This window comes from Papaver somniferum, chromosome 2 (genome assembly GCF_003573695.1).
Source record: "Papaver somniferum cultivar HN1 chromosome 2, ASM357369v1, whole genome shotgun sequence".
Classification (NCBI taxonomy): Eukaryota; Viridiplantae; Streptophyta; class Magnoliopsida; order Ranunculales; family Papaveraceae; genus Papaver; species Papaver somniferum.
The window spans coordinates 218,150,361-218,161,393 of record NC_039359.1 but is presented as its reverse complement, the minus strand read 5'-3'; the positions used below and the strand labels follow the sequence as shown (position 1 = coordinate 218,161,393).

Genomic DNA, 11,033 nt, shown 5'->3' with positions numbered 1-11,033 from the left:
TGTGGAGAAATATTTAATATAAAATTATAGTCTCTAAATCTAGAACCGATATTTCAACGATAATATCCCTGATATAAAATCGTACCAGTGTATCGGTCCCGGCTGAGATGAACCGATATTCGATATTAACTACATTGGTTGCATCCAACTTACTGCCTGACTCGGAGCCTTTTGACTCGGACCCTCAAAGCATCCAACTTAAAGCCTGACTCGGAGCCTTTTGACTCAGGAACAAAATGCCCCCGACTTGAGCGGTATGCCAATCAAGGCTGACTAAAAAAATAAACACATTGACTCTGGTTCATATGAGTCAGGTGATTTCAGTCAGATCCAGAAAGAAAAAAAACTCATGTGTCATGAGATAATGGAATCAGTTTGTAACTGAAGTAATAGTTTTTGCAGTAATCTGTTACGTAAGAAATGAAACAAAGAAAAGCTCAAGACCTTATGAGAAAATCAAATCACATCTATAATTCTATCATGTTAAATTTGGCGATGGAGGAACTGAAACAAGTGATGGGAAGGTTGAAACATTTGGTTTTTGTTTCAGGTGATGCCTTGTATTACCAGTTTACCACATTTGCCAAGCAAACTGGCAAGCAGTCGTGAACAACTGTTCCTGATTTCTGTTTAATCTGTATGAATTCTCTCTCCCATATGATCTATTACAATGGCAAACAGCCGTAAACAAGTTATGAAGCAATTTCAACTTGTGATTTTAAAATCCTCTACTGAGATAAAAAGGCTAAAAATTCTTTCTACAGTTCACGAATTGTTGTATTCTACCTGAATGATTAGTAGTCACCCATTTGTGGCATTCGACTTGGCGTTGAGCTTTTCGCATCAGCACTCTCTACAACTGACGCTTCTGTTGTTGTCAATAGTAGCGACACACTGAAATACAAACCGTCCAAGTGTCAGTTTACATCACATTATAGAATTCAAAGGGGAACCAACTACAAAAGCTTACCTGGCAGCATCTACTAAGGCTGTTCTGATAACTTTGAGAGGATCAATAATTCCGGCCTCCACCATATTGACATACACACCTGAAATGGCATAAAGTGTCTCAACAAACTTGGGAGAATAGATGTTATAGCAGTAAAAGTTACAAGAAAATATGGAAATATCCTTAGATGGCCAACAGGGTATAAATATTTAATAGTGGCCGTTATTATCTCTAACTTATGTATTGAAAATTATAAATATAAGGCTAAGGTGATATAATGAGTTTTGAGTTCCTTCATGAAATTTGAATTTTGTACTGGAACATACCCTTGGCAGCATCGTAACCTAGATTGACATTGTCTTGATCCAATAGTTTGCCAATAACTACGGCACCGTTAACACCAGCATTTTCAGATATTGTAAATGTAGGTGCCTACATAAACCCAACAGACAACTTTAGCAAGGACAGTAGAAATTTATCAATTGAAGAACATGATAAAACATAAAAGATAATTAACATAATACCTTCAATGCATTCTGGATTATCTCCACACCTCTTTTTTGGTCGTTGTTTACAGTTTGAAGGTTATCCAACACTCTAGAAGAGTACAAAAGAGCGACACCACCACCTGCCATTAGGATAAAAGAAAGGGTTTTGTTTCAGTCACCAATGACCTTCATCTGCCTAAATTTATAGCTAAATTATCTTTTAATAGCTAGAGGATCTAAATTTACCTGGAAGAATACCCTCTTCCACGGCAGCTTTTGTAGCATTCAGAGCATCTGTGACCCTGTCTTTTCTCTCTCCGACTTCTGCTTCGCTAGCTCCTCCAACCTTGAAGACAGCAACACCTCCTGACAGCTTTGACAACCGCTCTTGTGCCTTCTCCTTGTCAAACATGGAGCTGCTATTCTCCAGCGATGTCCTAAGCTGTTAAAAGATGCTTGTGAGGCTCATTTTAAAGCAATCACATAATCTTAATCATTGAAATGAAATCTAACATATGGGCGGTGATCCAATTGTGATTCTGAGAATCAAAGGAGACTTTAAAAGCCAACATGAACAAACTAGTAGCATGAAGTACTGAAGCTGAAGATTTTAGCCTTTTAGGTACGCAAACCCTAGCAACAACTTTGAGTTTCACTTGTCTTTTAAGATATTAGATACCTGCTCGCATCTTTCTTCAATAAGTTTCTTGTCGCCACCACCATGTAGAATAATGGTGTCGTCAAGGGAAACGGTGACCTGTTTGTCAACAGACACCAAAAGTGTGAACAAATACAGTATTATTCAGTTCATGTAGAAAGTAATAGCAAATTATGCAAACCTTTTTTGCAGTACCAAGCATTCCAATATGTACTTTGTCAAGTTTTAAACCCTGATCTTCTGTGATAAGCTGCAAATGGAGAATATATAAGTGCATGATTGCCAATTGAATAACAAAAGTGGAGTAATTCTGTGGTTCTGACCTTGCCTCCTGTGAGAACTGCAAGATCTTCCAAGTTTGCTCTACGATTTTCACCAAAACCAGGAGATTTGATGGCGCAAACCTGCAGTGAAGACAGAAACATGCATAAAACTGCCAAATTGCATTTTGAGAAATAATGTATAGGTCTTAAGGTTATTAACAAAACTGTTAGATAGCATTTATAATATTTTACAAATTGATGCGATGGTGTGCATCGCAAGAGTAATCATATGCATAGACTCCAATAAGGTTATTTAGAAATCCTATGTACTACTGAAATGTACAGATACCGGATACAATAGAACCAAAGTTATCAGTTACAATCATTTTAAGTGTCAGTCGAAATGTAACTAAACATTAGTTTTACCATAGTATTACAGGGTCCAGAATATGTAACTGTGGCAAAGATGAAAGAGAACTTGTTTCATTACCTTAACTCCAGCACGATGCTTGTTGAGTATTAACATCGTCAAAGCCTCACTTTCGACATCCTCAGCCACAATCAGAAGGGGTCTGTTTTTCTGTGTCCATAAAAACAAAGAGCATTTAGATATAACTTCAAAGGATTGAGCAAATACACTCCATTAGTGAACAAGTAGAAGTTGTGAAACAAGAAAAAAAAAAAAAAAAGATTATTACCGTAACAGCCATCTCCAGTATTTTGACAAGCGAGGTCATGTCAGATATCTTCTTGTCATGAATAAGAATCAGAGGATGATCCATTTCCTGCCAACACGTAAATCACAACATTAGCAACATGATGGTCCCTTAAATAGGCTCAGCAAGGAAAACTCTTTCCAGAAAATACGAAAGGAGAAAGCTCAAGAAATATCGATTACACATTAGAAATTTACAACACAATCCTAAGCGGTACTCACACATTTTTGTGTCTTCTCATCGGTAATAAAATAAGGCGAGATGAATCCTCTCCCTAGTTTCATTCCTTCCACAATTTCCAATTCATTTTCCATAGTATTACCATCCTGCAAAACCAATTACAACAAATCAGACTAAACTCTAGTTGCACATCCGAAATGTACACTATCTAACGGAGACTATATAAAAAGCTGAGATCGGCACACACAGCAACGGTGATAACTCCTTCCTTTCCAACTTTCTCCATTGCTCTTGCTAACATCTCCCCAATCTCCCTTTCACCATTTGCGGAAATGGTACCCACCTATTCCGAAAAATACAAAGTAGAACATCACAAGTTACTGACACCGAAGAGTGTAATTAGAACAAAAAATATGACTAGCCATATGCTAGAGACAGCTTATTTATGAATGAAAATAATTACAATTGAATAAGGAGGTAAGACAAAAATCTAAACGGTAGTTAGGTTATATGAGAGATCTGCATTTTCTTCACCCAACCACAATACCTGGGCAATTTCTTCTGGTGTGCTGATCATCAATGCTTTGCTTTTCAAGTCAGCAATAACAGCATTGACTGCCATATTGATGCCATGGCGTAGGTCCATAACATTGACACCAGCAGCCACTGATTTGCAGCCTTCGGTGAGAATTGCCTGTGTAAGAACAGTTGCACAAGTCGTACCTGATACCATAAGAAGTTTCTTATTTACACTTCAAAATTCATTATACAAGTTAGTCATCATATGAAGAGAAGCAAATCTTCTAAACAATGGGTGCGGCTAAGCAAGCATGGTTCTAGCAAAATAGTTGAAGTCATATAAAACAGTTAAAGGTCTGAGAACAAACTTACCATCCCCTGCAGTCGTATTTGTAGCAGTGGCAACCTGCTTTACAAGAGATGCGCCAAGATTCTTAGCCTTGTCCTGAAAACTGATGCTTTTGGCAACAGTCACTCCATCCTTAGTAACCTTTGGAGCACCAAAACTGCTCTCTATAATCACATTACGACCCTACAAATCAAAAATATTGCACCATTATTTAGTAAGCAAAAAAGCACTAGACCGAGACCACAACTCATCATATTATCAAATATGGCTCTCATGACCTTACAGGTCTCCTCTTATCCTAATCCTAAACCGTAACATTTGAGTTCTACTATGTAAAAATGATTAGTCCAACTCAGGACTGAGATCATCACTGAATAAATGAAACATTGTCTGCACAATTTACACACAACGCTAATTCCTTCTTATTCTAAAATTCATATGAAATTGTTAGTGATTTCCGGAAACCCAATAAAATTGCTGAATTCAAACTTATATACAAATCAGTAGTATAACAGCACCAAAACTTGTCCTTACCTTAGGCCCCATAGTGACCTTCACAGCATTAGCAACCTGAGTAACACCCTGTAGCATCGCTGCCCTAGCACTAACCCCAAAATTAATATCCTTGGCTGCATAATTTCTGCTCAGCAGAACTCTACTACCAACCTTCAAATCCAAATCAATCACCAAAAGAGAGAGTAAAAACATTAGAATACAACTAAATCCCATATTTGCAAAGCCCAAATCATCTAAGCAAAATCATAATCTGTGGGGGCATATTAAGTATAAGAGACAGTAAGTAACATACCAGTTTCTTTGAGGAAGAAGAACTGGAAAAAAGATCAAAAAGAAAGATTAGTGAAACGAGATCCTTAATTGAAGAAAACCCATTAAAAAAATGTTGATTTCGGAATGAAATTGAGAACAAACCTGATTGATGAAGCAACTTTTGAAGCTAATCGGTACATTTTCAGTAGGGTTTAAGGGGTTTTTTTTCTTTTCTGTGAGGGTTTTTTGATTGCTGTAACTAAGTATATCGAAAGAGTTGTGGAAGAAGTAGGGTTCGGGAAAGAATTTAGTGGAGGTAAAACTTGGATGTGCAAATCAATTGATGAGTTTAGCTGTGTGCAGCCTTATAGAGAGGCACGTGCCACGTCTGTTTGTAAACTGGGTCGTGTCGGCCCTCGGGGCTTCTCTCATATGTGCCTGGAAGAAAGAATTGCAGGTTGCCCTTAGACTTCAAATGGTTTTATGGCGCAGCTCAACTCGCTAAATTTGAGCACAGTATGTTACAGCACAGTTACTTCGTGTAGAGTTGTGTTGCATTCTGTTGTGTCGTGCTTTGTTGGCGTAAAAACCAACACGAAATTGAATATGAGTCAATATGGATCTCGTATAAAAAATAGGTTAAGAATGTACGTCATAATATTCATGAAATACTGATACGATACACAAAAGAAAATATTTTGTTCTAGCAAATGTTTGACAATTTCTTTTATGCTGACTAGAAAAACATAAAATAAATGTGTTGGTACAGCATGATTATTTTCTTGCATGATACGCCTTAGTCTCTGGCCCAACACGGTATGCAATATACTAATAACTACTAAGCATGTGGCTTAGTGGGCTTAGTTGTGCTGGGTCTGCACATGTTGCACCTCTACCTATTGAGCTTGATCGCCAAGTATTAATGGAATAATTTTACTGGAATGGAATACAGGAAACAGGAAGAGTCTCTGGGATGGGTATAAATATAAAAGGTGAGTAAGATTTTGAATGCTTTGTTTGTGTATGTACAAACAAAGTAAAAAAATTATGATTTGATTAATATCGGTGAATCAGTCTTTAGTCATTCATTGAATGATAAATCACTACAAGTGACGGAGATACGCGATTTAAATAACGGAAAATCCAATATTTTAAAAGTGTATCTAGAATGACTGGGAAAGTGGAAACAAGACCAGATATAATTTGATCATTATGATAAAATCCAAAATCCTTGGAGATAGAGCCAATCATTAGTTCCCAACCATGAGGCGAATGGAATCCGATACATAAATCAGTTAATAAAAGAATAGAAAAAGCTTTTATTGTGTCACTTAAGTTATAGAGGAATTCTTTCACCCAAGAATTAAGAACGAGAAGTTCTTCATTACCTAGAATAGAATAACCACTTAGAATAGCGAAACAGATTATATTTGTCGAGAAGTGCAAAATGCTATGAATATGACCTTCATTGTGCATCTTGACCAATTGTATCGTTTCTTTGTGGATTTCTATACGGAGCTTTTGTATATGTGTCTCCGGGTACTCCTTTATAATTTCGTCCAAAAAGAAAAGTTCTTCTAATTCTATGAATTTTTCTAGAAGATTCTTTTCTTTAATATCATTCAAAAACATTTCGGGTTGCCTAGTATTCCACCAATTTGTAACCCAGGATTCCAGATTTTTATTAAATGAGAGAGAAACCCACCAGGGTAAAAATAAAATAGATGCAAGATATGTGAGGGTAGTGAATGTTTTCTTTTGTGGCATTTTAAATATGTAAATTACTAAGGAAACCACCTCTTTCGTCGACTCTATCCGATCGAAAATTTCTATGAAGCATGAGTTCTATAAAATGAAGATTCCTTAGTTCTGTTCCTTCCCCCCATGCTAACAAAACATTAATTCTTCGCAGTTCATTTCAAAATACTTCAATTGGTACGCGCAAGAAATAGGCCAATTCCGCCGCTTTTTGTTCAATTTCTCGTGGAGTCAGATTCTCATCAGTACGAGTCAAGGGAATGGCTCCCTGACCTCTGATTTCCATATAAAGGACACGACGAGGAAAAAGACCCTCTTTAATTTCGATTCTAATCTACTGGACATCTCTCATAAGGAATCGAAGGAAGATACGACGATTTATTCCAGGAAATCCCCAACGAAAAATACACACTATTCCTTCTTTTCGATCAAATCGGTCATAACCACTACCTACATTCCACGAAATTGTGCACCATAAATAGGAGCTAATGAACAGACCCGCGATCCCATAGAAAGACATAACGATGCCTTGTGGAAAAAAGAGGATTTCCTGAGACGGGAATAAGGATATCAGATTCCTACCAAGATAACTAGAAGTTCCAACCAATAAGAACCCTAGTGAACCTAAAAGAAGGATACAGGCCCAGCAGAAATTACTTGTTTTTCGAGACCCCGTTATAAGTTCTATCCATATACGTTCTGAGCGCCAGTTCATACTAGATCCAGTTGCATTTTATTGGAATTGAGAGAATAACCCAAATGAATTTTACTTTACTTTTTTGTTCCCGAAGTAACTCTCATCAACTAGCACTATTATGATGTGAACCATTAGAAATAATTCATCAAATTGGTTAAATATAAAAGCGTCTGCTTCATAGGAATCTAGACAATCTTATTTTTTTGAACATGAAGAAATAAAGAAGCCATTGCAATTGCCGGGAAAACTAGGCCCACTAAAGGCACAAAAATAGAGGGTAAATCAAAAGTTGTCATAGAATGGATACCTCGATTTAAAATTTGTACCTGTTATAAAGATATCTTATGATAAATATATCTATTTATTATAAGTATAGAATAATAAGTGCAAGGAATGTAGAACTAAATATGAGTTCTCACGGGAAATATTTCAATATTTTTTAAGGGGCATAATTATCAACCTATTTATTATAGGAGGGATTCTTTATCTTTCTAATCTTCGACACAAGAAAAGGGTGAAAATTTCTTTTCTTGTGTCGAAAGAAAAATGATTCTTAATCCCCTTACGCCTAAAAAGTACTATTCCCTTTTTTCTAAGTTTATCGGAACCTCGCCGCTTTGGATTTATAAAAAGTAGTGGACAAGAAAAAGGGGGGGTGGAGTATGGAGTAGCTCGTTGAGTAACTCGAACTTCTTCAATGAACTTCTAAAAAAAAAAGAAAAACTTTGATGAGATAATAAAATAAATGGAGTAAGCTTCTATTAGTATAGAAATTCTTTGGATGATGTCTCATCTATAGGAATCCATATTATGTATGTCATTCAGAAAATAGATTCATTCCCGTTCTTTTTTCCTATTTCGGACGAATACATACTATGTAGGAACAGGTATTATGAATCCAATCAATAGAGTTAATTCTCCAAAAGCATCATCTTAAAAAAAGAGCGATTTGAAACATCGGAGCAATAAGGGCCTCTTTTCATTTATACGAATAGAATAGTATGTTTGTATTAACTGTAAACTTTTTTGTTATGAAATAAATAAAAATCTCGTTGGAAAAGTAAGAGCTCAACGGGACCTTACCCCTTTTGTTTTAGTTTTAATTCGAGGGGTAAGGTCCCGTTGAGCTCTTACTTTTTCCTGTCTACAACTCAGTTCATACTATATATTACAGGGATGAACCCAACCCGGAATATGAACCGTAAAAGAAAACACCTATTGAACCGATCACAGGAATACCGGCTACAGTACCTATCAACCAAAGAGGAATCCTTCCAGTAGTATCGGCCATTTACCCCACTTCCCTCCACATTTCATCAAGTGGTCATGCTAGAGACATAAACAGCCATGGATAATTTTGAGATGAGATCCTTCCGAGTGGGATATAGAGAATTCGCACTATTCTCTCTCTTTTTCTTAATTGAAGAAATAATTGGAAAATAAAACAGCAAGTACAAAAATGAGTAATAACCCCCAGTAAAGACTGGTACGATTCAATTCAACATTTTGTTCGTTCGGGTTTGATTGTGTCATAGCTCTATAATTCAATTCGGGTTAGGTTTATCGTTGGATGAACTGCATTGCTGATATTGACCCCAAAAAAGAAACGGTAGGTACAGCTAGTCCGTGAATAGCTAACCATCGCACTGTAAAAATTGGATAGGTTCGATCTATAGTCATTGGTGCCTCCTAAAAGGATCTACTAAATTCATCGAGTTGTGCCAAAGGATCAAAACGGCCAGTTATTAATGGAATTCCTTGTCGACTCTCTGTAAAATACTCGTTTGGCCGAGGGCTTCCAAACACATCGTAAGCTAAACCCGTGCTGACGAATAACCAACCCGCAATGAATAGGGAAGGTATAGTAATGCTATGAATGACCCAGTATCGAATACTGGTAATAATATCACCAAAAGCGCGTTCTCCCGTGCTTCCAGACATGCTGAGCTCCACATATTCTTGTACAGTCAAAGGGGATCGATTCCGTGAAAGATGGGATCAGTAAGTGGAAACCCACGGATCTTTAATCTTTGTTAGATCGTCAATAGTGTACCGAAGGCATCTTTAGAGTATACCGAATCAGTATAGCTACCCTTCTTCTGACACAGCAACGCAATTTCAATCAGTATCCAAAAGAAGTGTTACAGAAACTCTTTCTTCCTTTTTTTTTTTTTTTATATAAGGATGTGCTATTCAACCGAAAATTTCTGTACTGTAGTAGTATAGGGTTCTTTTCATTACTAGCTTTGGGCTAGAAAATGAAGATCTGGGAAAGCTTGAGTCCGCCGGGTTGGGTTCTAATAATTAATGAAAGATGTTATCATATTCACACAATTCTATTAGATGCGAAATATAGAAACCTCTTTTCTTGGTTGTATAGAACGGGTTTTTCTTCGAATCCTTTCAGTTCAAGGAATGGATTAGTAGTACAATAATAGGAGTAGATAGTATTCGACCAAAGAAAAAAAGGAAGAATCAATCAATATTCGTGATACAACCATTGTCGTATTACAGCCAAAGGTTCTTTTCCTTCTTGACCTAGATACAAGAGAGGGATTCCCTAATATGGAAAGGCGGCATGTAGAACCTAAAAGGAAAAGATAATAGAATGACTAGTCTTAGAATTGAGTTGTCCCAAAATAAAGCTCTTATTTCGTCCAGCGATCGTGCGATACTTTTTTCTTAGCCTTAGCATTTGTGAGATATTATGTACAATTAAAGAGCCTACGACTTCATTTTATGAGGTGAAAGGTGTTGTGATAAGGTCCTTTGCTCCAAAAAGGAAACTTTATTATATACAATTTATAAAGAAATGATCAAAATGGAAAAGATTTTCCATTTGATTCCATAGTGATTCAAAAAGAGTTTACTTTATGAAATGAACGAAATTCCACTACAAAGTTTGTTCTTTTTACTTTACTCAATATTACTTTACTCAATAGTTGTTCAACGAATCTGTTGATTCAAAATAACGGAATCGGTAGATGTTATAGATGATGGATCACTAGATCAATCTTTTTTCTACTTCTGTCACCCTATCTTTGTTAGTGCCGTCTATAATGATTGATGAATAAAAAACTTTTAATTGGAGCAGATTTTGTCAGTTTATTTTTTTTATGTAATGTAAACTTAGGTAAATGTTTTATCACCATATGTATAAAAATAACGTATCTTATTTAGCTCCTTTATGCCTACTCTAACTAGTTATTTCGGTTTTCTACTGGCGGCTTCAACTATAACTCCCGCTCTTTTTATTGGTCTGAGCAAGATACGACTTATTTGAAATGAATTGAATGAACAATTCAGAAAAAAACTTTTTCTGTGATATTCTAGTTCTAGGTATTCTATAGTGACTTCCCGCGTCAATTGTCAATTCTTGATCATTCAGATTCATTTCTCGATTCGGATTTATATTTAAGAATAGATATTACCTCTCTTTTTCCCCTTTCAAACAAACCGAAATGATTGAAGTTTTACTATTTGGAATCGTGTTAGGTCTAATTCCTATTACTTTGGCTGTATTATTCGTAACTGCATATTTACAATACAGACGCGGTGATCAGTTGGACCTTTGATTAAGTAACATCTCGTTTTTGATTGACCTCCTCCTTTTTTAATTCACAGGAGGTCAAATTAAGGTTTCTGTTTAAGTTGGTGGAGTTATTTCATTGTAATTCGAGAACAGAAT

General features: G+C 36.2%; 1 protein-coding gene across 1 annotated transcript; it reads right to left on the bottom strand.

The window, feature by feature from the left end:
* Positions 1-448: 448 nt before the first annotated feature.
* Positions 449-5,090, bottom strand: LOC113350556 (chaperonin CPN60-like 2, mitochondrial). Its single transcript, XM_026594706.1, has 18 exons — positions 5,053-5,090; positions 4,931-4,952; positions 4,657-4,788; positions 4,146-4,305; positions 3,802-3,977; positions 3,502-3,597; positions 3,296-3,400; positions 3,057-3,143; positions 2,849-2,938; positions 2,419-2,499; positions 2,277-2,345; positions 2,117-2,194; positions 1,684-1,879; positions 1,474-1,577; positions 1,276-1,381; positions 971-1,049; positions 787-894; positions 449-662 (listed from the first exon to the last, which is right to left on the bottom strand). The coding sequence occupies exons 1-17, from the start codon at positions 5,088-5,090 to the stop codon at positions 795-797; spliced, it is 1,719 nt and encodes a 572-aa protein (XP_026450491.1). The 3' UTR covers positions 449-662; positions 787-794.
* Between the last annotated feature and the right edge of the window lie 5,943 nt (positions 5,091-11,033).